This window comes from Nerophis ophidion, linkage group LG02 (genome assembly GCF_033978795.1).
Source record: "Nerophis ophidion isolate RoL-2023_Sa linkage group LG02, RoL_Noph_v1.0, whole genome shotgun sequence".
In the NCBI taxonomy this organism is placed as follows: domain Eukaryota; kingdom Metazoa; phylum Chordata; class Actinopteri; order Syngnathiformes; family Syngnathidae; genus Nerophis; species Nerophis ophidion.
In genome coordinates this window covers 36,260,907-36,288,137 of record NC_084612.1, presented here as the reverse complement: position 1 = coordinate 36,288,137, position 27,231 = coordinate 36,260,907, and the positions used below count along the sequence as shown (strand labels likewise).

At 39.5% G+C, this 27,231-nt stretch overlaps 1 protein-coding gene across 2 annotated transcripts; it reads left to right on the top strand.

The window, feature by feature from the left end:
- The first annotated feature begins 1,418 nt into the window (after window positions 1-1,418).
- Window positions 1,419-23,402, top strand: btbd10b (BTB (POZ) domain containing 10b). Of its 2 annotated transcripts, none has more exons than XM_061882866.1 (8): window positions 1,419-1,646; window positions 8,374-8,567; window positions 15,912-16,227; window positions 17,998-18,100; window positions 18,665-18,785; window positions 18,984-19,181; window positions 19,274-19,384; window positions 22,425-23,402. In XM_061882866.1, the coding sequence occupies exons 2-8, from the start codon at window positions 8,417-8,419 to the stop codon at window positions 22,754-22,756; spliced, it is 1,332 nt and encodes a 443-aa protein (XP_061738850.1). In that variant the 5' UTR covers window positions 1,419-1,646; window positions 8,374-8,416; the 3' UTR covers window positions 22,757-23,402. The 2 variants fall into 2 exon arrangements, with proteins under 2 accessions (XP_061738850.1, XP_061738844.1); XM_061882860.1 differs by having other exon boundaries at window positions 1,421-1,618.
- Window positions 23,403-27,231: the final 3,829 nt, after the last annotated feature.

Here is a 27,231-nt window from a genome sequence, read left to right as displayed (position 1 = left end):
TTCTGTAACAGAAACATGTTATATTATATACTGTACATATATATATATATATATATATATATATATATATATATATATATATATATATATAATATTTTTTTATTTAATTTATTAATGAAATTATCGTACAAAGTGCTACTTTATTTATTAATGCTTTAATGTAACAATTGTAATGCAGTGCCATTTGTATTCAGTTATGCAAGCAACATTTTTTTTTTTTTTAACTTTTTTCATTATTATTTGTCATTGATAATTTGTCAATTATTTATGTTTATATTCTTCTGAATATCAAACATGTCCAACTGTTTTTGTTTCTACAGGGATTTGTGCATTTTAAATGTAGAATGGACCAATTAAAGAACTCATCTTACAAATATTGATAGATTCCTTTGTTCTTTGGCAGCATAATTTCATGTATTTGCTTTGGATTTAGCAGTAATCTCATTCTTGACTGTTTTTTTTTTTTTATTTATTTATTTCAACAACCTCACAGCATGCTTTATAAAATATAAAAACTAGAGCACATGACTTTAGAACTTTTATTACTATCAAGGCCTAGGTTGACAAAAAGAAAAGGTGAGGTGAGCTATTTGTGTTTTTTTTATTTGACTTGCAATATTTCAGTTGTACTTTATTTACAAAACATATCTCCACTCAAACAGTGTAGTCATTGTCTTTATGCCTTTTGTGCTTATTTGTCATTAAATATTATAATAATGTGTACATTTAACAGTGATATAAAAATACTAAGAGTTGCAGCAAACATTCTTTTGATATCAACATGAACATATATTTATTCTGAGCCCTTCAAAATATGTCAGACAAATTACAAAGCAGCAAGACGTGCAGATAACTTGTAAAATATTGTTAATGTATTGTAAATGTTCTTCTTTTGTTACTACTGACATTGCCTGGACATTTTTAAAAAATACACTTTGAAAAAAAACATCAACCCACATCGCGTTGCTACAACATATCGCGAGACTTGTCGCAGGCAACATTACTAACTTTTTTTTTAGGGTTAATGCAAAAAAGACCCATCATATTAAACCAATGTATTTACACTTGTATTTCTTAATGAAATATGAATATTTTCAGACCATTATAATTAATTAAATAAGATAATTAGTGTATTAAATTATTATTATTGCGTGTATTTGACTGTGTCAAGCGTCAGTTTGTAATATTATGGAATAATTATTAATGTATTGTAAAATATTCTTATTTTTGTTTTTACTAAAACTGTCTAGGACTGGATATTTTGGAAAAATGTACTTTAAAAAAAATATCAACCCACATCTCGTAGCCCCAACATATCGCGACACTTGTCACGAGCAACTTTTCGATGCTTTTCCGAAGAAATATACAACAAAAACAGCCGTTGTAATAAACCAATTTATTTAAACATGTATTCCCCCGTCATATGTGAATACTTTCAAATACTTACAAAGTATTAAAAAAACAATGAGTGGATATAAGTATTTGTAGTGGGTGTTGGTGCGTCACCGCATGGAGCGTCACGCGCTGAACGTCAGTTTGATGAGTGTTTTGAAAGCGGGAGGCTGGCTAGCACGCTAGCTGTAGGGATTACACTTCGGCGAAGAAAGACTCCAGTTTGGTAGCTATGCTTGTATATTTTGCCACATGTACGTTACACGCTCATATATTCATGTCACAGCAGTGCTGGGGTGATACTTTTTTCCAGTACATCATCCCAAATTGTATTGTGACTGTACTGTTAGTTGATGCTGGCAACGGCCGCTAACGGTAGCTAAGTAGCAGTGCTATCACGGGGAGCTCGCTAAGCTAATGGCCACCGTGACTTGGTTTATGTCGTCTGACTCTCATTAAAATGTCGCATTTGAGACTGCCAGCAAGACGCTGTTTTATTCAAGTCGGCGTCACTGGTGACAATCGAACAATTCACGATAACTGTGAACGGCTAGCGGTGGATTTGTCAGGAGTTTCTCATCAGCGGTACTCCGGCTTCCTCCCACTTCCACAGACATGCACCTGGGAGTTGTTTGATTGGCAACATTAAATTGGCCCTAGTGTGTGAATGTTGTCTGTCTGTGTTGGCCCTGCGATGAGATAGCGACTTGTCCAGGGTGTACACCGCCTTCCGCCCGATTGTAGCTTAGATAGGCACCAGCGACCCCAAAAGGGAATAAGCGGTAGTAAATGGATGAATGGATCCAGTTGACCTGTCGATTATGAAGGCTGACACATCCGGACCAGACTACCGCTCGTACCCCCTGTACGGGTGATGTACGCCCCTGTACAGAATAGATAGTACTTTATCGATCCCTTGGGGAAATTCAGCACCACTGTTTGCTCACAATAGACCATAAACAAATCGGTATTTTTTTACATCCATCCTTTCATTTTCTATCGTTTGTCCCGTTCGGGGTTGCGGGGGTCGCTGGAGCCTATCTCAGCTGCATTCGGGCGGAAGGCGGGGTACACCGTGTACTACTCGCCACCTCATCACAGGGCCAACACAGATAGAAAGCAGGGTTTCCTACACATTAATTTATTTTTTGCGGCCCGCCACGAAAGAATTACGGCCACCACAAATTAAAAAAAAAAAATATATATATATATATATTTTTGGGGGGGGGGGCTTTTGACTCGCTCGACCGCTCATAAAAGCAATGGGACTCTTATCTGTGAATGGAGCTTGTAGTTACATATTATATAAATATGTAAATATTATATAAATATGTATATAAATATGTACATAAAGTTTTGTAATTATATTCCAACTCCGCGTTCTTCTTGGTCATCGCCGCCGCTGCCACCCCCCCAAACCGCCGCCCGACCACACCACCACAAATAGATGCCTGACCTGTGGGAAACACTGGAAAGACAACATTCAGGCTCACTTTCACACACTAGGACGCCATGGCGCAGTGGAAGAGTGGCCGTGCGCAACCCGAGGGTCCCTGGTTCAATCCCCACCTAGTACCAACCTCATCACGTCCGTTGTGTCCTTGAGCAAGACACTTCACCCTTGCTCCTGATGGGGGCTGGTTAGCGCCTTGCATGGCAGCTCCCTCCATCAGTGTGTGAATGGGTAAATGTGGAAGTAGTGTCAAAGCGCTTTGAGTACCTTGAAGGTAAAAAAGGGCTATACAAGTACAACCCATTTATCATTTATTTATTTAGTGTTGCCAATCAACCTATCCCCAGGTGCAAGTTTTTGGAGGTGGGAGAAAGCCGGAGTACCCGGAGGGAACCCACGCAGTTACGGGCAGAACATGCAAACTCCACACAGAAAGATCCCAAGCCCGGGTTTGAACCCCGGACAATTCTGGACCTTTCTATTGTGAGGCACATAAAGCTGGGCGATATGGCCTTTTTTTAATACCGGGATATTTTTAGGCCATATCGCGATATACGATATAAAACATCAGAATTTTGCCTTAGCCTTGAATGAACACTTGATGCATATAATCACAGCAGGATGATGATTCTATGTGTCTGCATTAAAACATTTTTGTTCATACTGCATTAATATATGATCATTTGAAACTTTCATGCAGAGAAGGAAATCACAACTAAGTCAATTTACCAAAATTGACTTAGTTGTGATTTCAAATGATGCTACATATTAGCAATAATGCTATTTTTGGTAGCAACGCTTGTGCCCCATCCATTCATCCATTTTCTACCGCTTTGGTAGCAACGCTTGTGCCCCATCCATCCATCCATTTTCTACCGCTTATTCCCTTTTTGGGTCGCGAGGGGCGCTGGTGCTTTTCTCAGCTACAATCGGGCGGAAGGCGGGGTACACCCTGGACAAGTCGCCACCTCATCACAAGGCCCGCTTGTGCCCCATACTTGACAAATTAAAGTTGTCTGTTCGACATATTCCCACTTGAAGCCGAACCACCGCCAGACGATGGATCCCTTGCTGTTTTTCTTGGGAATTAATTCTTCCTTCATTTGTTACCAGATTTGCACCTTCGCAACACTACGCTAGCATCACGGCTAACGTTAGCCACGCTCCTACCTCTCTGCTGGGTGAGGGCGTATACCAATGTGACGTATGACATGACAGTATGTGACGTATGTAAGAACCTGCGCTAACACTCTGTGAGAAGGAGACACAAGAAGGAGTGGAAAGAGCCTGTAGTGTAATGCCCGCAGCTAAAAAAAAATGCGTGAGAACATATACTCGAATATTATGATATTGTCATTTTCTATATCGCACAGAGACAAACCCGCAATATATCGCCCAGCCCTAGAGGCACATGGACTAAACCCTGTTCCACCGTGCTGCCCATATTTTTTTATATGTAAATTATATAAATACAGTATATTACACAGCAATATTCACATGTGAATAATATAAATACAGTCTATTATACAGCATTATTCAAATGTGAATAATATGCATACAGTCTATTATACGTTTAAGTATAGTCAAAAAGGACTGTACTGTACGGGTGATATACGCCCTGTATAGAATAGAAAGTACTTTATTGATCCCTTAGGGAAATTCAGTACCAAAGTTCGCTCACAATAGACAATAAAAACTTGGGCATTTTTTTACATGTAAATAATAAAGATACAATCTATTATACAGCACTATTCACATGTGAATAATATAAATACAGTCTATTATTTAGCATTATTCACATGTGAATAATATAAATAAAGTCTATTAAACAGCATTATTCACATGTGAATAATATAAATACAGTCTATTATGTCTGTGCACCGGTCTCCCCACGCTAAACAAAGTCACGCACAGGCATCCTCCGTAAAGGGTTACACCCCTACCAGGAGGATCGTCATACTCGTTTGAGTGACCGCCAATGACGACTATATATTTAAGTACTGTCAAAAAGGACTGTACTTTACGGGTGATGTATGCCCTCTAAGGGTTATGTACTACCTGTTCGGCTGATGTTTACGGGTGATGCCCTGTACGGGTGAGAGCAGCAAAGCAAGTCTGCAGTCTTATGCACTAACTCCAGTGACACCGAAAACTGACTTCAGGAAGCAACATGCCGACCTCGCAAAATGTGTAAACATTCGAGGTGAGCAAGCCCAACACCTCCCGGGGCAAATGCAAAGCAGTATTGTGATATGATTTAGATACGTAGGAAACCTCTTAACCACGTCGATATGAGATTTGAATCCCACCTGCTTATTTGTTATTAACTGTTTTGGAACTGGACCAATTTCTGTGTGAGGCGTTTAATCTGTGCAAGTCATGATATGCGTCTTATTTTTAGGTGGCCCTTTTAAGCCAAATATCAGGGAGAACTTCAGCAAGCAGAGATGAGAGGGTTGGCACTGTTAACATTTATAGGGAAATTTTGCCTATCTTTCACAATCCTTTTGAAAGACAAGAACACACGTTGTTATTCACTCTTAACTAGTATTTAAATTTTAGCATACAGTCGTGGTGAAAAGTTTACATACAGTACACTTGTAAAGAACATATTGTCATGGCTGTCTTGAGTTTCCAATCATTTCTACAACTCGTATTTGTTTGTGATAGAGTGATTGGAGCACATAGTTGTTGGTCACAAAAAACCTTCATGTAGTTTGGTTCTTTTATGATCTTATTATGGGTCTACTAAAATGTGACTGAATCTGGTGGGTCAAAAGTATACAACTGGTGTTTTACAGAGAGTGAATGGGACAATGAAAAAGGAGGATCACCTCCAAATTCTTTAGGACAACCTAAAATCATCAGCCCGGAGGTTGGGTCTTGGGCACAGTTGGGTGTTCCAACAGGACAATAACCCCAAACACAAGTTAAAAGTGGTAAATGAATGGCTAAATCAGGCTAGAATTAAGGTTTTAGAATGGCCTTCAGAAAGTCCTTACTTAAACATGTGGACAATATTGAAGAAACAAGTCCATGTGAGAAAACCAACAAATTCAGCTGAAATGCACCAATTGTGTCAAGAGTAGTGGTCAAAAATTCAACCAGAAGCTTGGCAGAAGCTTATGGATGGCTAACAAAAGCGCCTTATTACAGTGAAATTGCCTCGGGACTTGTAACCATATATTAACATTGCTGTATGTACACTTTTGACCCATTAGATTTGGTCACATTTTCACTAGACCCATAATAAATTCATAGAATAACCAAACTTCACGAATGTTTTTTGTGACCAACAAGTATGTGCTCCAATAACTATCACAAAAAAATAAGAGCCGTAGAAATTATTGGAAACTCAAGACAGCCATGACATTATGTCCTTCACCATGACATTATGTCCTTCACAAGTGTATGCAAACTTTTGACCACGACTGAAAGTCGGCTTGAAATAGAGCCAATGGGAGTCGCTCTCTTCTCCCTATAAAGCGCTTTTAAAAATATATTGATATATTGCAGCTTAGATGAAGAATGATTTATAATCCTTGCAAAGAAAAAAGGGGGTTGAAACCCAGTGTCTTTTTGGGTGTTTTTCACCATTTCCGGGTCTAAGTTGGCTGTCAAAGTTGACCAAATTCTTGGTATATGGCCACAATCTTATACTATCAAGGTGGGAGACATTATTTATAATCCAGAATTAACTTTCACGAGCTCCGGGCCAATAAAGCAGCTCACCAGCTCATGATGTCAGTACGGCAGCAGAAGTTTTTTTTTTTTTACCTTTCTTGATCCATGTCCTTAAATGTAGCGATTATATTAACAATATTGCTAATACTTGGTTAATATATAGGTCATGAAATGTAAATGCCGTATTGTTGACACTTTTTCGCTGTTTTTTTAGGGGGTTTTATGATCGGAATGGACGCAATGATGTCCTGAAAAACACCCAAAAAGACACTGGGTTTCAACCCCCATTGTAAGCGGGCTTTTCTTTTACGAGTTTGATTGTATTTAAAAAGGACGACTTTTGTCCTTGACTCGCGTAAGAATTGTGAATAAATGGCTAAATTCCCCAAGTGGAGGAGTTCAAGTACCTAGGAGTCTTGTTCACGAGTGGGGGAAGAGTGGATCGTGAGATCGACAGGCGGATCGGTGCGGCGTCTTCAGTAATGCGGACGTTGTATCAATCCGTTGTGGTGAAGAAGGAGCTGAGCCGGAAGGCAAAGCTCTCAATTTACCGGTCGATCTACGTTCCCATCCTCACCTATGGTCATGAGCTTTGGGTCATGACCGAAAGGATAAGATCACGGGTACAAGCGGCCGAAATGAGTTTCCTCCGCCGGGTGGCGGGGCTCTCCCTTAGAGATAGGGTGAGAAGCTCTGCCATCCGGGAGGAGCTCAACGTAAAACCGCTGCTCCTCCACATCGAGAGGAGCCAGATGAGGTGGTTCGGGCATCTGGTCAGGATGCCACCCGAACGCCTCCCTAGGGATGTGTTTAGGGCACGTCCAGCTGGTAGGAGGCCACGGGGAAGACCCAGGACACGTTGGGAAGACTATGTCTCCCGGCTGGCCTGGGAACGCCTCGGGATCCCCCGGGAAGAGCTAGACGAAGTGGCTGGAGATAGGGAAGTCTAGGCTTCCCTGCTTAGGCTGCTGCCCCCGCGACCCGACCTCGGATAGGCGGAAGATGATGGATGGATGGATGGCTAAATTCCTCCAAAAAAGTGCAGGTCCACTTTAACAGCCATGAACTACGATATTAATTTACTGGATTTTCATACTGGTGATTTTATGAAACATTCTGGTTTAAAACAATGTTTTGAATATTATTGTGGTTGTAGTTACTTTCAAGGATTCAAGTTTATAGTTGTATACAACTGGCATACTGTGAGACATTTATTGTGTGCCAATCCAAAGCCTGGTTATATGGGAGGTTTTGATTCGACAAATCAAACATGTGATTGATTCGCTATGGCAAGACGCCAAAATAAATTATATAGCTGATTGAAAGCGGCAGAATACAATAAAAAAATAGTTAAATGACTCCCTTTTGATCAAATGTAAGCATTATTTTAATCGAGAGGGGCATAATTGTCATACAAATACAGCTCTTGCATTCGATTTTAATTTGATTGTGCCGGTGACCCTATGTGACCAGTGAGTCTAGATCCGTTGGGTTACCGGTATGTATGCTTCAATCATATTTTTTTATCCATTATCTAATAGTATAACATTGAGATTTGTCTATTTTAATTTTAATAGGCAGGCCATACTTTTGCTTTGTTTGTTACCTCCTCGTCAATGTGGTTTGACTGCATTATGTACACATTTGTCATACTTTTAATTAGATCTGCATATAAACATGTTCACATGGTCCAGGTTGTTTCACTTTCTTTAGATCCAAATAAGATTAGTACAAGTGGGACAACCCTTTAATCTCCTGTACATATGCTTGTAGTGACTTAATAGCAGTTGAGTAAAAGTTGTGTTATTACAGATGTTGAGTAAGCTTTTTGTGTTGGAATGCAGCAGTCAAGCCCGGTCATCTCGAGTGGAGGCACAACGGAGGAAAATGAGCCTGCTTGGTGCCAGTGGGGGCTGCGACCGCTCACGTGACCGCCGCCGCTCTAGCGATCGCTCCAGGGATTCCTCGCATGAGAGAGAGGGGCAGCTTACCCCTTGCATTCGCAACCTCACCTCACCAACCCGCCAAAACAACATAGGTGAGTACGCACACAAAGACAAGTAGGGTTGTTCCGATCAGAGTAATATGCTGCCAGTTCCGATACCGCTCATCCGGATTGTCAAATACCAATACTGATCACTTATATTAAGTATAATTTTTCAAATGTATTTCTGGTGAGTGCTACTGGCAGTGGAAAAATATCAATTATATTCAAAGTAGTTATTTATTCCCTTTTAGTTACACACAATTCTTTGGGAAGAACTAAGTACATAGTAAACAGTTACTTAAGAAAAGGAAACATTACTATCTAGTACTTTTTTTTTTAATAATTAGTTTTTTACCCTCAATGCTCTTGTGTCAGGGGACTTCTTCCCTGATTTTATAAGCCTTTCCAAACACAAAAAAGTTTTTTGTAAAAATATCAATCTAACCACTCTAGTATTTATCACATACCAATGCTATACCTCTGGTATCCACACTACCGATGTATGGCTATTGTCCTCCTTTCAAGTGTAGCCTGGGCGCTACACACATCAACTGATGTTATAACATCACTGTTATATTATCCTTCCTCTCTACCCATTAAATCGATCACAATCTACCGGTCGAATTGCGGAAGAGGCTTCAGTCAATCATGGGGCATTATAGACCTAAAAATGAGCGAGCAATCACTATGATTTCACATTTGTCACTTGATTGAAACACTTGGCACCCAAGGATTTTGTGAGATGGCAGCTGCTGTGAGCTTAATATGAAGAAGAAAAAAATGACCGTCAGGAATGTGAGAAGAACTCTTTATTTCAACGGACTCTCTCTATCCCGGCTGTCAAAAGATGTCCGTAAGGTAGGAGGCGTCAGTAACGCTGTAATCTCGCGATAGCACATGTGACGCGGGAAAAAAACAGTCAAGCGGATCACAAGGCTGTCAAACAATTCTGATTTCATTCAGACATCCGCCAAAATTGAACTATGAAAAAAATAAGCAGACAAAATTAAAAAATAAATATCTGGAAGCACTCGAAGACTATATTGAAGAGTGCTTTGATCGTCTCGTCAAGGGGAAGCCCTCGAAGACGGCAATATCAAAAAGGAGCCATGCGGAAGACTCACTTGGCTCTGTGTCACCAGCTTATTTGTTTGGAGGGCCGCCTCGCACTTGTCGAGGTGATCCACAAGGAGTTCCAAGCCATCTGACAGATATTGGACTTCGGACAACAACAAGTCGTCTCTCACGCCCAAGAGAATGCTGCTCTTTGTGAGTCCGTGAAATCCCTCACAGACGGAGTGGTACAACTCACCCGGGAAAACAAGACCATTAAGGAGACAATGCTGGACCCCTAGGCAGGAAGCAGAAAAGATTGGTGCGTTCAGCTAATTTTGTTGGTTTTCTGACATGGACTTGTTTATTCAGCATTGTCCACAGGCTTAAGTCAGGACTTTGTGAAGGCCATTCTAAAACTTTGATTCTAGCCTGATTTAGCCATTCCTTTACCACTTTTGACGTGTGTTTTGGGTCATTGTCCTGTTGGAACACTCAACTGCGTCCAAGACCCAACCTCCGGGCTGATGATTTTAGGTTGTCTTGAAGAATTTGGAGGTGATCCTCCTTTTTCATTGTCCCGTTTAAAGCACCAGTTCCATTGGCAGGCCCAGAGCATAATACTACCACCACCATGCTTGACGGTCGGCCTGGTGTCAGCCTCATCTTTTCTCTTCAAAGCATATTGCTGGGTATTGTGGCTAAACAGCTCAATTTGTGTTTCATCTGACCACAGAACTTTCCTCCAGAAGGTCTTATCTTTGTGTATGTGATGTCTGATGAAACAAAAATTGAGCTGTTTGGCCATAATATCCAGCAAAATGTTTGTAGGAGAAAAGATGAGGCCTTTATTTCCAGGGACACTAATCCCAGGGACTCCATTCCCACCGTCAAGCATGGTGGTGGTAGTATGCTCTTAGCCTGTTTTGCTGCTATTGGAACTGATGCTTTAAATGGGACAATAAGAAAAAAGAATTACCTCCAAATTCTTCAGGACAACCTAAAATCATCAGCCCGGAGGTTGGGACTTGGACGCAGTTTGGTGTTCCTACAGGAGTGGTCAAAAACTCAACAAGAAGCTTGTGGATGGCTAGCAAAAGAGCGTTATTGCAGTGAAACTTGCCAAGGGACATGTAACCAAATATCAACATTGCTGTATGTATACTTTTGACCCAGCAGATTTGGTTACATTTTCAGTAGACCCATAAAATTATTCATAAAAGAACCAAACTTCATGAATGTTTTTTGTGATCGAGTCTATGCTCCAATCACTACATCACAAAAAAATAAGAGTTGTAGAAATTATTGGAAACTCAAGACAGCCAGGACATTATGTTTTTTACAAGTGTACTGTATTTTTCGGAGTACAAGTCGCTCCGGAGTATAAGTCGCACCTGCCAAAAATGCATAATAAAGAAGGGAAAAAACATATATAAGTCGCACTGGAGTATAAGTCGCATTTTTGGGGGAAATTTATTTGATAAAACCCAACACCAAGAATAGACATTTGAAAGGTAATTTTAAATGAATAAAGAATTGTGAACAACAGGCTGAATAAGTGTACATGATATAACGCATGAATAACCAACTGAGAAGGTGCCTGGTATGTTAACATAACATATTATGGTAAGAGTCATTCAAATAACTATAACATATAGAATATGCTATACGTTTACCAAACAACTTTCACTCCTAATCGCTAAATCCCATGAAATCTTTAACGCCTAGTCTCTTACGTGAATGAGCTAAATAATAATATTTGATATTTTACGGTAATGTGTTAATAATTTCACACATAAGTCGCTCCTGAGTACAAGTCGCACCCCTGGCCAAACTACGAAAAAAACTGCGACTTATAGTCCGAAAAATACGGTATATTTTGATTGCGACAGTATGTGTGTGTGTATGTAAGTATGTATGTATGTCCTCATTTGACACTTTCGACAAAAATAATTGTTAAATGTGTTAATAGTCGTTGCTCGTGTTTTATCCATACAGAAACGTACATGCACGTGTCTGCATGACCAATGCCGTTTTTTTATACAGATAAGCCTCATCACGGTCACTAGTAAGCTGGAGCCTACCCCAACTGTCATTGGGTGAGTGGTGGGATTTGGAATTTGTTTTAAATTCATCCTGCAAACAAAGCAAGTGTTGCCATTCCCAAAAAAAAACTGTCTGCTTTAAGAAAAAAAACATCCATGTAATCATAACCCTTCATAAAAAAACATTGTCATGGAGCACCACAACTTCGTGCATGTACACGGTTGAGGCAAGGTGATCCGTCTAAAATATTGTATTTGCAGCTTGGAAACACATACCTTGGGTCGCATGTAGGGCTGCAACTAACGATTAATTTTATAATCGATTAATCTGTTGATTATTACTTAGATAAATCAATTAATAATCGGATAAAAGAGACAAACTACATTTTTATCATTTCCAATACTTTATTTAAAAAAACAGCATACTGGCACCATGTCCTTTGGAATTACCAAATAAAACATGGCAAGTGTTACAAAAATGTTTTTTTTTTTTTTATAAAGTGCACCATTGTCATGCACAATAGCAATAATTTTGCTTAGGGGAATTTCAAACCTGGCTATTACCTATTCCAACCATTCTGCAATGTTGGATGCTGAATGTGTTTCCTCTAGTGGCATGGTCTTAAGGCAGATTGACTTCATGTTCCATTCGTCTCCAATGTAGTGGCATGTATTGCCAAGGTGGCTACACTTGTCCACACATCAGTAGTGAGAGCAATTTTGCTCCGGGTGGCTTTTATGTCAGTTTACACTGCATGGAATGTCCGCTCGTACTTCCTCTCCATCAGTTTGGTAAAATGGTTCCTCGAGGGAAGAGTGTTACCAGGGTTGAGGACATGAATCATTTGTATAAACCTTCATCCTCCACAATTGATATTGGCCTCATGTCAGTTACCAATAGGGATGTAACTCGAAACCGGTTTTCCCGGTTGTTCGATAAGAAAAGAACCGAGTCCTCGGACTCTGACCCCTTTTGGATGACCGGTACCCATTATCGAGACCACTATAGTAAAGAAAAAGAGTTGGTTCTTTATTCGAATCCGTCCCGACCAGAAATGCTCCGTGAGACATCACAAGAAATGACGTCACGTAGCTCAGTCATTAGGCGCAGATAGCGAAAGCAGGAAAACGGACGGTAAAAAGCACTCCAAGGTGTAATAAAGTTCAAAACAAAAGACATAATCCAATGAATAACTTTACTGAGAGATTTGAGCAGGGTACTGTACAAACACATGACCAACACTTTTACGACCAACCGGAAACATAGCAACCAGGCTAGCAACGCACCTCCTTTACGCCAGCTGTCGCAACGTTCTTAAAGCAACTGCAGCACATACATATATATATATATATATATATACAGCATATCCCCCTTTTTTAACTTTTGTTTTTCTTTCCTTGTAAACAAAGCAAAATCAGACTGTATATGTGTTGTCAGTCTAATTATAAATAATGCAGACGAGGCGTGTTGGCTGAGTTGTTGACGTTTACTGTCGGGTGACGACATGCAACAACACTTTTCATGTTCGTCACTCCCGTTGCATGCTGGGTAGTATAGTCGTTATATTCCCTAGCTCATGAAGAAATAATGTTAACTCAATAAAGTGTCATTCTTTTTATAGCTTTAACTTTTCATATTTTAGCATTGTAACTACATTTGCAAACAACTTTTCTCTTCATAGAATGTTCTTTCAATAAAAAAATAAAGTGCAAAAATGTCAAAGCATCATAACAAACAGTTATGTCAAATAGTAGCAAAAGTGCACTTTTTAGAGAGCTGTATTATTTTCAGTTTTGTGCCCAAGGGACTGATTTTATTTAACACTATTTATTTATTTATACACCTACTGTATAGTGATCACAGAGACAGGTTGTTTTTTTGTTACTGTATATATTTGTTTTTCTGAAAAATCCCACTTAATATACTTTGGGTAACAACAGTCAATATTTATTTATTTTATTTTATTTTTTTAGGGGGGTAACAGTCAATATTTATTAGATTTTTTTTTTCTTATATAATAAAAGTGAGCTTTTTTTAAACAAAATATTTTTTTTTCCCATGTACAACAACCTATCTGGACTCGATAAGAGAATCGATAAGGAATCTGTTCGATAAGAGGCTCGAACTCGATAATTTCTTATCGAACATCATCCCTAGTTACCGACATATTCAGGATAGCATCAGTCAGTGCAGCCGCTTGCCGTGGTGTGCACACCTTCCTTTGTACCAAGTCGCTAATGCTGGCTTGTTTCTTTCAGAATGGAAAAAAACATATTATGAACGTACATGGTAGCATCATTTATATGTAACTCAATGCATTCTCAGTTGATTTTATTAATAATTTCTGACATAAAAGACAAATACGCCACCACATAAAAAAAAAAAAACAGCTAAATTAAATAAATGGACATTAGAGCTGCAGAATACACCAATAACACAGAAATGTAACTCATCAGATCAGAACTGGATCAGATATAATACACGTTTCTGTTGTGAATAATAAAGGATTCACTTAGGCTACCTCTGAATAATAGCATGAAATATTCCTGCACCTTCATAATGTTTAGTTATACTAAAGCGTCGCTCAGTTGTAAATAAGATTTATATAGCTTTATTGGGCCCGGCTACATTGATCCATTATGAAACCAACTTGAGATATTTCTGTCTGTTACGTTTATACGTGCGCTTTCTCTCTCAAAACTGAGTCAAATGTGCCGGAGACACATTATCAGCCCCGCAAGACATAACGTTAACGTTACTCACAAAAAAGCTGAACTTATGAATGCATGCCTGTTACGACACAAAACAACACAGAAAATTACGTCACCGCACTATCCAAAAAGTTCCTAACACTCTGAAAGTTAATACAAAATAGTTGCTGCTGCACTTCCTTAAAAAAAAATGTCCCCGTTAACAAAAGATTAAAAACACACAAAGACGGACGGACTCAACGGATCTATATACTCGGACTATGGACTTAAAAAAGTTACGTACCGTGAGTTCTTCCCTTCATCCATGGCTCCTCTTCAGCTGCTGCCGAAGCAATGTTGTCCTTCCGTGCCACGCGACGTCCATGCTGCACATTTTGCATGAAATGCCTTCTTTGAAGTATTTAAAGTAAAGTGTTCTGACACTTTTGACGTCTTAGGTCATACACTTTTCTCCATTGAAGCAATAACCTCGAGATGTATTTCCGCTGAACTATCCGTACTGTTTCCCTCCGCCATTTTTAGAATGTTTCCAGCAATGGAGACGGCGTGGTCACGTGAGCTGCACATGACACATCATTGGCTGGCTTACTGCTGCCTCATGACACGTAGCCTCGGCGCCGCCCTGGCGCTGTTTTGTACTGTTTTTGTACTTATTTTGATTATTGTTTTTCAGCTGTTTGTAAATGTTGCAGTTTATAATTAAAAGTTTAGGGGGGCCTCAGCGCATGCGCATTTCATACAGCCAATGAATCGATGACTAAATTAATCGCCAACTATTTTTATAATCAATTTTAATCGACTTAATCGATTAGTTGTTGCAGCCTTAGTCGCATGGCTCAACCCCTATTTTTTTACTGTCTAAATGGGACCAATGTATGGGACCAATGTCTTTGGCAATGTGCAGTAAGATTGTCTCCTTTCCTGCCATACTGGACACAATGTGAAAACGAGTTCGCTAATGTTGTTACTGTGAGCATGTAAACAGCAGGCACGTTTTAAACCACAGAAATCAGCAAAAAGAAATAAAAGCTTTTGTAGACATTGCCAGCTAACAACATTGATCTTTTAGACAGTGCTAAGATGCTAGCTTTTACAACAATACTTTTGTGCAACAAATTACTGAAAATTCAAACGTTAATGATGCAGTTTTCCTTAAAAATGTATTTGCTTGCATTCGGGCGGAAGGCGGTGGGTGTACAGAGAGTAAAGTGATTGCACGCTTAGTATTGAAGCTTTGCTATGACATCATTGCTTTCTTTTCGATGACCTCGTCTTTGACGTTTTTGTCAAAAAAGGCCCATCCTTGTTCATTTCCTCCTTTTTTCATTTTGCATCTGGCAGCGGGGGAACTTAAAATCTATCTTTGTCCCTCTTTTGGTGGTTTCAGCTTCCGGTCATAGTTAGCGGATAAATACAAATATGTGAAATGATATGAGTTGCACAACAACCACACACTTAGACTTCCCAACAGGTACTACTACGGTAATCACAGAAATGTTGTGTTTCAAATTTGAGTATTACTGTGCTTTGTAGTTCCTCTGTGACTGAAAAAAAAAAATTTTTCTATCCTTCCTCGTGCTTGTAGACCGTGACCGTGATGGCGGGCCATCATCAAGGCCCAGCAGTCCTCGACCACAGAGAGTTTCTCCCAGCGGCTCCAGCAGCAGCGGAGTGGTTAGCAGCCGCAACAGCAGCCTCTCCAGCACTGAAGGAACGTTCAAAAGTTTGGCTGTTGGAGATATGGTTTTTGTTTACGAGAACTCAAAGGAAGGCACAGCCGGTGCCAATGTCTGCAACCGAAACATCCGGACGTCAGAGAGAGTTACCCTAATCGTTGACAACACACGCTTTGTGGTTGACCCCTCCATTTTCACTGCACAGCCTAATACAATGTTGGGCAGGTATGATGCACACTGCATTGGCCATTTATATGTACAATCACATGAATGTCTAAAAAGTAGGGATGAGTCGCTATATGGATAGCTATTACCATGCCGGCTCCTGGTTTTCTCTAAATGTGTAACAATGTTGAGTCTCGTCCTCCAGTGAGAGTATTAGTCTGAAAATACTCACCATGTATACAAATAAAAGAAAATAAATATTAAAAAAAACAAACTTGGCATGTCCAAAAAGAAATAGGTGAAAGAAAAATCTTAAAATCTCCTGCCTCATCACTCAGTAATTTGATTCCTTATCAACAACAGTATATGTTGACCTAATACAACAAGCTGACAAGTTGATATTAATGACTAAAAAACATGGCCCCTTTGCCGCACTTTGGGCACCTCAGCTGTAGACACTAACTGTTTATGGCCACTATAGTCTTAGTAATGTAATGTATTTGTTCATTCTATGTCAGCGCTGGAAGTGGTAAAATCAGCTGTTCACCTGGTGGGTTTTTCGTGTTTGATTAAGAAGGGATTATTGGGGAAGTCCTTCAGCTGCTGCTTTGTTTTGTCATACTTTACTACCTTTGCACATGTCAATGTTTACTTTTGTATGGACACTAAATCAACACAAAATTCATACTTTGGAGCAATGCTCACAGACTCTAATATTTGGCTTGTTAGCTTCCTGTCGAAGGCTAGCGATGATGGTCGTGGTTGAGGGAAAAGATGTTTAATGTTGGATGCTAGGAAATTTCCAATGCAGTGCAACAATCAGCCTTAATGCATTGTTGCAGCTGCAAGACTTTTATGCATGTCAAAAAATGCGCGTTTGCGAGACGAGCGGGTAAAGTGTGGGGCTGGACCTGGGGGGGTTGTGGCTGCTGTATCGAGAGCCGTGAGATGTGAAGCTGAAGGAAGAAAGGCGATGCGTGTTCAGGGTGGGTGTGAAACTGATGTCCTATAAATATCTTTTTTGTTTCTAATATTTTAGCAATCGACCGTTAGGGTCTCAAAGATGCACTGGTCAATCGCGATTGGCAGGTTGGCGAACCCTGATTTAGACTATTCAAGCTTTTATTGTTCAGGGTGTGTTTTGGCGAACCCTTATATAGACTATTCAAGTTTTTATTGTTCAGGGTGTGTTTTGTTTTTCCTGGGATTCCAATACTTTTTACTATTTTAACAGTCATATATTTGATTTGAGTTTTACGCCCCAGCTTGTGATCTAATACCACAACCAAAAATGTACTTTCATATGTTCTTTAAATCTCTGTTATTAATTTCGATTTTTTTACATTTATTTGTACTTTGCAGTTTTTCTAAACCATTAATTTGGTTTTGTTCAAGTTTAGTCACTATGTATTTTTATCAGACCAATGTTTTACTTTAATAATTAATTTTCTTATTGCTTCCAAGTGCTGCTGCAAGTCCTCCCCAGAGCAAAACATGTGTGTCATCAGCAAAAACCACAGTAATAGATAATGATAATGAAAATATTAAGAAATGCAGTTTATTTGCCATAATGGAGAGGATTATTATTATTTAAGGGCAGCTGCGCCACACTGTATGGAGACACATCATTTGCTGTTCGCTGCTTGTCAGCCAGAGAAGATCAGCGTTTCTGATCAACATTAAAAGGCATTATCAAGCATGGGAATGACATACATTTTCATAATACACTGATCGGTGGCAGATCAATTGGCACATCCCTACTAAAAAGTCCTTTAATGTATGTGTATTTTATGTCAATGTTGAAAGTCAACTAAAACTTCTTTATTTCAGGATGTTTGGATCGGGACGAGAGCATAATTTCACACGGCCCAATGAGAAGGGAGAGTTTGAAGTTGCTGAAGGAATTAGCTCAACAGTTTTCAGAGCAATTCTGGTCAGTGAATTTTTTGTTTTTTACATTGCACTTGTGTTTTCCAATAATGTAATGTTTGTATTGTATGATAAGAAATTATTTTATGTTATGTTTTCTATTAATACAGTTTTTATTTGGTGTGATTGGCAGCTCGATTTTGAGTACAGTATGAATATTTCCAAATAATGTGTTATCAGAAATCACTTTTAAGAAAAGTTGTTGAGCGCTACTCAAAATTAATTGCAAACAAGCCACATGAAAACAAATAACTGAATGAGGGGAGAAAAATGTTTTGCTTGGCTAACTATTAACCAGGAAGTATCTAAGTCTCACTAACATGAGGTGTTTTTTATCACTTTCGTGCGGGTTCATTGACCTTGTGTTTCCGGCTTAGCAAGATTCTTTGGTTTTCTTTTCATGTTGCTCACAGACGGGACAATTGGCACAAAAAGTGCTTGATGTACTAACAGTGTATTAATGATCTTTTAGAGGTAGTTTTAACTAAGATGACTCTTTAAGATTTGTCCAGACGTGTTGATTTTTACACAAACACTCAACTGACTTTGCTTTGTGTCTAATTGGCAGGATTATTACAAATCGGGCATCATTCGTTGTCCTGATGGAATCTCTATCCCTGAGTTACGTGAGGCGTGTGACTATCTATGCATCTCTTTTGACTACAGCACCATCAAATGCAGAGACCTCAGTGAGTGTTTTCAGGATGAATCATTCTTTTTTTGACACTTAACACATTTATTTGTATTTTCTGCCATTCATCTAAATGTTTCTATTGCTTTCACCTGTAAAAAAAACTTGGGGTGTAAGAAGGTGAATGACATTTTGCATTCACTGTCTATAAGTTCATCCAGCAAGATGTATGACCATAGTGACTGCTTGTCTTCAGGTGCTCTCATGCACGAGCTCTCCAACGATGGCGCTCGGCAACAGTTTGAATTTTACCTTGAAGAAATGGTTCTACCTCTGATGGTGGCGAGTGCCCAGAGCGGCGAGAGAGAGTGTCACATCGTCGTCCTCACCGACGACGACGTAGTGGACTGGGATGAAGAATACCCGCCACAGATGGGAGAGGAGTACTCTCAAAGTGAGTATAGTGATAATGTTAAGTACGGCTCTGTGCTTTATGTCCGTGTAACAGGTGTGTGAGTATTGTTCCGTTTGCTCTTGACATTGCAGTCATCTACAGTACAAAGCTCTACAGATTCTTCAAATACATCGAGAATAGAGATGTAGCCAAATCGGTGTTGAAGGAAAGGGGATTGAAGAAAATAAGGCTGGGCATTGAAGGTATGTTCACAGAAATACTCTGGTGTAGATGCCTTATGTGAGCAAAGCTGGAGTGCTGCTTCATGTGCGTTTGAAACTTACCGTCATATGTCAGTCATAAAATATTTTTTATCAAGCAGCTTGTGATATAATTGAAAACCTCCCATTGCATACTTTAACCCGTTTTATGCAACTTAATTAAACACTATTGTGTATAATAAACCTGTGTATACTTCATTATGTACTTGTCAACCTTTCTTGGCTGGAAGAAATCCTGCGGTTCATCTGGGATATAGTGATGGTATGTGTTGTTTATCTTACCAAGTATTATTCCTTGCCATATACAGTGGAATCTCAATTTACCAACCTAATATGTTCTTGAACACAACAAGTAAGAGCTTATTCAGTACAGCACAAACTAAAAGGGTGGAGTTGCGCAAAGCTCTTTAGGGAAATCTGTATCATATATACTGTATTTTCCAGACTATAGAGTGCACCGGGTTATAAGCCGCGCCCACTAAATTTTGAAATAAAATAAAAAAGTTTTCCATATTAGCCGCAACGGACTATTAGTCACAATTATATACCATATTTTTCGGAGTATAAGTCGCTCCGGAGTATAAGTCGCACCTGCCAAAAATGCATAATAAAGAAGGAAAAAAACATATATAAGTCGCACTGGAGTATAAATCGCATTTTTGGGAGAAATGTATTTGATAATACCCAACACCAAGGATAGACATTTGAAAGCAATTTAAAATAAATAAAGAATAGTGAACAACAGGCTGAATAAGTGTATGTTATATGATGCATAAATAACCAGCTGAGAAGGTGCCTGTTATGTTAACGTAACATTATGGTAAGGGTCATTCAAATAACTATAACATATAGAACATGCTATACGTTTACCAAACAATCTGTCACTTCTAATTGCTAAATCCCATGAAATCTTATACGTCTAGTCTCTTACATGAATGAGCTAAATAATATAATTTGATATTTTACGGTAATGTGTTAATAATTTCACACACATGCCGCTCCTAAGTATAAGTCGCACCCCCGGCCAAACTATGAACAAAAACTGCAACTCATAGTCCGAAAAATACAGTATACGATACAAAATATTTTGTAAATGTTCATTTACATACCTTAATTGTTTCCAATCGGTGATTGTAACACGGCAGTAAAGTGGCTGATCAAACAAAACATGTCATTGTAATGGACCCACTAACTGCGAAAGCTAGCTCTCCAATCAGATAAACAGACTCAATAACTTCACGTTGACGTCTTTGTGGTTTTTCTGAGGAAACAATACAAAACGAATGCTGTTGTAAGGTAATAATACTAACAGACACTTGTAAATGTGTTATATTAGCTCATGCTAACAACGCTGGCATCATTACATTAAGATAGCACGACAAATATTCATGAAAACACTTCTACAAACATCACACATGGGTAGGGATATATACCGAGTACCGATATTTTTAGGTACCGATTCCTAATTGGGTCGGTCCGAGCGGACTGTGAAACCTCTGGACTAATGATATTGCTATCAATACTTTTTCTTTTTTTTTATCCGTCGTAATTATGACACGTGAGCCGACACATTTATTAAGGTGCTGCTGCAAACAGCAAATCTGAGTCGGTCTTATCGCCCCACTTCTGGGAACGCGGAAGGAAACCAAATTATAAATTTACGCGTCATCGGAATCGCAGATGGAATCAATTTTATGAATGGAGACACCAGGCTTAATGGTGGCTGTCACCTTTGTAGGTTTTGGACTCCCTCTTTGGCTAAAGTAGTTAGGTAGGTTTTCGGTTTCTGCTAATTAAATAGCTTTAGTTAGTAAGCTTACCTGTTTTTGTCAGAGGTGTCTTTTGGTATGTTTTGTTCATTCCTTTAACAGCACCTGTATGCCCGAGCTAGGCTAGTGTTGTGTCTTGTACACCCCCCCTCCATGGTTTCCTTTCAATAACACTAATTTTGTTTTCAATTTTTAGCTTAGTTGTCTCTATTATACACCTCCATTTATTTTATCCACTTTTATGTTGCCTTCTCCTACGATCCCTAGTCCCAGAGCCATCTGGGAACGTAACAGTGGATGAAATGAATGACTGCATGTACATGGAGACAAGGTTCATACACCAAAGCATATTATTTGGTATGTAGTTCCTATATCAAAAAGTTTGTAAAATGAGTGGTTGAAATCGAGGTTCCACTGTAAAGACAGATAGTTTCGTCCACCGTTGTTCTAAGGGAGCATTGTAGTTGAGTGTACTGTGTATAATATTTTGGTTACCTTATTCAGAGGTAGAAAACATTAAAAACAGCTCTCTGTGCGAAACAAAAGTCTGCACTGCTGCTATCTATAACCCAATAAAAATCCACATATTCAATATAATACCACTGTTCTGTGGAGGTTTGCTGTAGAAATCTGCCTCTGTCTGACATTTCGCTATCAGGCTTTTTGCTAAATAAGCAAGCCTCGCCCACTCTGTTTGTGCCCGGTCGGTATGAAGCAGAGCTTCGTATATCACTCAAAAGTGTAGATTCTAACAATTGGAATAATTTCTATAGTTTTGAAATTATTCAGCGGGCTGCACTGAAATGTTGGTTATTTAGTTTTATGACCAGGTAGCCCAGTTAACTGCCTTTTTTATGTTGTTTTGCAATACCCGTGTCAAGTGACTTCAAACTTAACACCTCGTTGGCTTGTTCAGAAACAGGATCAATTGCTTCAGTCTGATTTACTGGAAGTGGGTCTTGCTTTTTTAAGCAGCCAATGTTTTGACACTGAATTTTTAAACACACGTTCTGCTTACAAATGTGTTTTCAATGAAATTGTCGGCATAATTAGATTTTTTTAAAAATTCAGTTTACAAAATTTAAACGGAAAAAAATTCAGTGTCCAAAAAAGTATTTGTAATAAAGACACAAATGAACCTCCATATAAACTGTAAAGACTGACTGCATGGATGGATATGAAATCAAACCATTATGCAGGAATACACAGTGTGTGTAAATGTGTTGTTCAACATGCATGTAACCATATTCCAGGTTACCCCACATATAAAGAGAAGGTGAAGAAACGCCCAGGAGGTCGCCCGGAGGTCATTTACAACTACGTCCAGAGGCCCTTCATCCGTATGTCGTGGGAGAAAGAAGAGGGCAAGAGTCGCCATGTGGACTTCCAGTGTGTCAAATCCAAATCCATCACCAACCTGGCAGCGGCAGCAGCAGACATCCCCCAGGACCAGCTGGTGGTCATGCACCCGGGACCCCAGGTGGACGAACTGGACATCCTGCCCAACCACCCGCCCAGCGGGAACCATTACAGCCACAACTACAGTAACGAGCCGGACCTCGATGGACCGTCGCCCGCCGTCTGAGGAGGACCCGTCGGCCAGGACACCTCCGCCCCACTCCTGTCCTTCTTGTTCGACTCCCAGCATGCTGCAGCATGGAGTGCTAAGGGGCACCATAACCATATTGCCTTGACACCTCCTTCGCAGCCTTAGAGAGCCAAGAAGCTGGTGGACCGTGAGACATAAGACTGCTCAGAGGAAGAAGTCACTTTAATTTGATTTCATTTGTTTTTTTACTTGACCAAAGCAATTTTTTTTGGAATATAGTCAGCAAACATATTATTATCACCATTATTATTATTATTATTGTTGTTATTATTGGCGATGCTGCATCCTATTTTGTCAGGTTAGGCTGAGCACTCTTGTCGTATGTTTCGTCACAGATTTTCTTTCACCAATCATTTCTTTCTAGACTTTAGACTTTCCTGGGTGTCTTTAACTAATTGGTGTGCTTTTAGGAGGGTAGAAGACAGCTCATGGAGAAAATCATCACGTCTCACTTCTGTAGTGCCAGGATTTCCACGTGTTCTCTTATGTCATTGGCTGAATGTGATATGTGATGTTACGCTCCTACCGCAGACAGAATATTACAGCAGAGCACAGGCTGTTGTGCGCTCTCAATCTTTTTGTGCAAAGCTTGACAAATGTTCAATAAAGATGTCCAAAAGTACTGCATCCTCTTGATTGCTCAGTGAAACCAAGCCATGCAAACAAGAACGTTTCAACTGTTTTAACATATTTTGGAATTCACATGAAATATTTCTATCTAAAATATAAATTTTCAGCAATTACAGAGAACATTCCCCTTAACAATAATGCCAGAGAAGTGCACACAGCTACAACATTTTTACTGAAGTGACCATATGAGGGCGCTGTGTCTACAGAATGTGTCCCATTTTTTTGCTCTCACTTGGTAATGACAAAAATAAAAGTACAGTAGTAAGCATTAGTTAAAACAATGGTTCTACAACTTTTTTCACAAAGTACCACCTCAGAAAACACTTGGATCGTACCCCCATAATGACCAACATTAGAATACAGCAGCGTAATAGGCCTAAGTATTCAATAAAAACAAAGATGTTTTATTCAAGTATATGTTAATATTTTGGGCAACTATATCATTACAGTTTGAACAGTAACACTGTGTTTGAATATGGGTGAGGGGAGCACACTACTTAAATCAACTATTCCACCACAGGTTAAGGATTGGGTACAACTACATTTACTTTGTGAACATGAATGTCATCAGCTGGTCCAGCGGCATAAGGAAAAAAGCATTAAAAAGATTTCCGTGGCTCTTAGATTTAGACAAACTATTGATCCACAAGAAAAATTGCTCCACACAGTAGCTCAGTTAAAAAGGATGGAAAGGATAATGCACACAAGGGCACAAAAAGAGGGCGAAAACAAAAATGTAACACAGTAGCAATATAAAATATAACATATATGTAATATTTACATATAGCATTAAAGTATATAATATATACTGATATATTTTTTTATATTTGTATATAATATATAACAAATCCCAATTACCATGTACAATATTACAGTATATATAACAGCTGCAGCATAAAATAGAGTAGTTCCAGCAGAAAATAGATATTATAAACAAAGAGAGGTAGCTAACATAGAAGCGGTGAGGTAATAGATATCATCTTTTGCTGTATGGCGAGTGATTATACAGCTGGATGGAGTGCGGAATGAAGGAGTTCTTGAATCGCACACTGTGGAAACGAAGTTGAAGGAGCCTGTTGGATTATAAGTTCCGCTGTTCCCTCAATTGTCTGGTGGACTGAGTGGGCAGGATTGTCCATGATGGCCAGCAGTTTGTCCAGTGTCCTCCTGTCCCTCACTGACACAAACACCTCCAACTGCGTGCCAATAGTTTGGCCTGCTTTCCGGATCAGTATGTCAATCCGGTTTAAGTCCCTTTTGCTGGTGCTGGTCCCCCAACAGACCACTGCAACGTACAGGGCACTGGCCACAACAGACTGATAAAAGATCTCCAACAGCTTGCTGCACACATTAAAGGACCGAAGCTTCCTTAGGAAAAAGAGTATTCTCATGCCCTTCTTGTAAAAAGCTTTGCATTTGCCTTGTCTGCTGTTCAAGTGGACTCCCAGGTACCTGTACTTCCCCACTAGTGCCACCTCCCAGCCCTGGATCTTGATGAGCTTCACAGGGGTCATTCTCTTTTTGAAGTCGATGACCAGCTCCTTGGTCTTTTCCACATTAAGGAGCAGATGGTCCGCCTGAGACCACTCCACTAAGTCAGTGATCAGTGTCCTGTACTCCAATTACTGTCCTTATCCGATACACCCAATCACAGCAGTCATCAGAGTATTTCTGCAGGTGGCAGGACCTGGAACTATACTGGAAGTCTGAGGTATACAGAGGGAACAGGAAAGGAGACAAGACATACACCACTGACCACCGTATCCGACAGGGAGCTCCCCAGTCAAATAAACTGGGCCCTATCAGAGAAGTAATCAGTGAGCCAGGAAACAATGGATGAACGGACACCCATCCTGAGCAACTTATCACTCATCAGAATCGGCTGAATGGTGTTGAATGCACGGGAGGAATCAAAAAACATGATCCTCACAGAGCCCCTCCCACCATCCTGGTGAAGAGAGAGCATGATGCAGCAGCTAGATAACAGCATCATCCACTCCTACATGGGGATGATATGCAAACTGTAGAGCAGGGGTCTCAGACATGCGGCCCGTGAGACGTAAATGTGCGGCCCCCACCTTAATATGAAAGTTTAATGTTAGTGCGGCCCGCGAGTTTTATATGAATGGTGCTTGACAGCGTTGTGTCATTTGGGTCCAAAATGGCTCTTTCAACGTTCTGGGCTGCCTACCCCTGCGTTAGTGGAAAAGCGGCAAATGAGTGAAAGTGACAAAGACGTTGCCATGGAGACTAAAGTTTTCTTACGTGCCTGGCTGCAGTCACACTGCGACACCTGAGGTGGGACCAAGTCATTGTTTTGCAAGTCACAAGTAAGTCTCAAGTCTTTGCCCTCAAGTCTCGAGTCAAGTCCCGAGTCAAGACAGGCAAGTCCCGAGTCAAGTCCAAAGTCAATGCTGGAAAGTCTCAAGTCAAGTCCCAAGTCCTGCATTTTGAGTTTCGAGTCATTTCAAGTCTTTTTAACCACAGACTAATATATGTACACAAATTGTGTATGCTTTTAAAACACTGTATGTATTTATTATTAAAAAAAATAGTGCCGACATTGCACTTCATAATAGCACTATTAATCAGTTATTCTAAACATTTAACTCATTCCTTTACAGTATAAACACATTTGAAAAAACAAGTGCAACTGTACTTATTTGCACAAAAGTGTTAACATTGTATTTCCATGGAATATTGCATCGTAACTAGTTCCACAGCAGTTTATATCATGTTGTCACCTTATCTCATTGATCTCATCTCACACCATATATGTGTTTATGTGTACATACACATGAAAAACATAACAAATACATGAACATAACAATGAACAGTGCTGTACTTTTTAGATGTCAGGTCTCTATGGAATATGAACACATATTCTTAATATAGTATACATTTTAACTGACCTTTATTTGACTATGTTTGTCTTTTTGTAGGTGGCTAAAATACGCGGTGCTGCTGACCGCCGTCTAATGTTACGTTACTGTGTGTGATGCATTCACCAACGTAACGTTGTGTGTAGGTACCTCATGCAACCCTGCTTAAAAAAAGAAGCACTTGACAAAAAGTATGAATAAGGTAGCGAACTGCAGTGGACGCAACAGATTGCCGTGTTACAATGACGTTATAACCGTAGACATCTTATAAGTAGACGCAGAATTGGCTGCTGTGACGCAAGCAATTTGGCCGCCATCTTGAAGTGGTGATGAGGAGCCGGCAAACAGCCTAAACTGACAGTTGACAGGTAGAAAACAAAGATACTGAGCTGGTATTCAGCGTTTTCCTGCTCAAATGAGTGGACTGTTGAAAATAAGAATTGGAGGATTACTTTTCACGAGTAAGAATTTACATTAACATATTATTGGTTGTATTTTGTGAAAAGAATATTACCACAGAGTTAAGCAGGAGCAAAGAACTACAATATTTGTATGTGAAAATCACAAAGAAATCTTCTGGGGGAGGATGACCCCCCTACAGGTATTTGGTTTACAAACTTTAAGGGCCCACCTAAAACAAAATTCACCAGCCGCCATTGATTATGATGCATTCTCATTTTATTGTAACCACAGATAAGTATTCAAGTAACAATATTCAAATACTAACTTTGTTGGGTAAGACAGAATTTGTTTTTATCCTGAATCCAGTGAAACAGATTGGTGGTTTTAGCTGAAATAAAGACTTTCAGGTGTTTATATATGTTTAAGTATTTGGCAGACACTTTTATACAAAGCAACATACATGAAAAATACATATAAAACAATCACTGTAAACATGATCATTTAAAGGAAGAATGTAATAGAAAATATCAATACAAA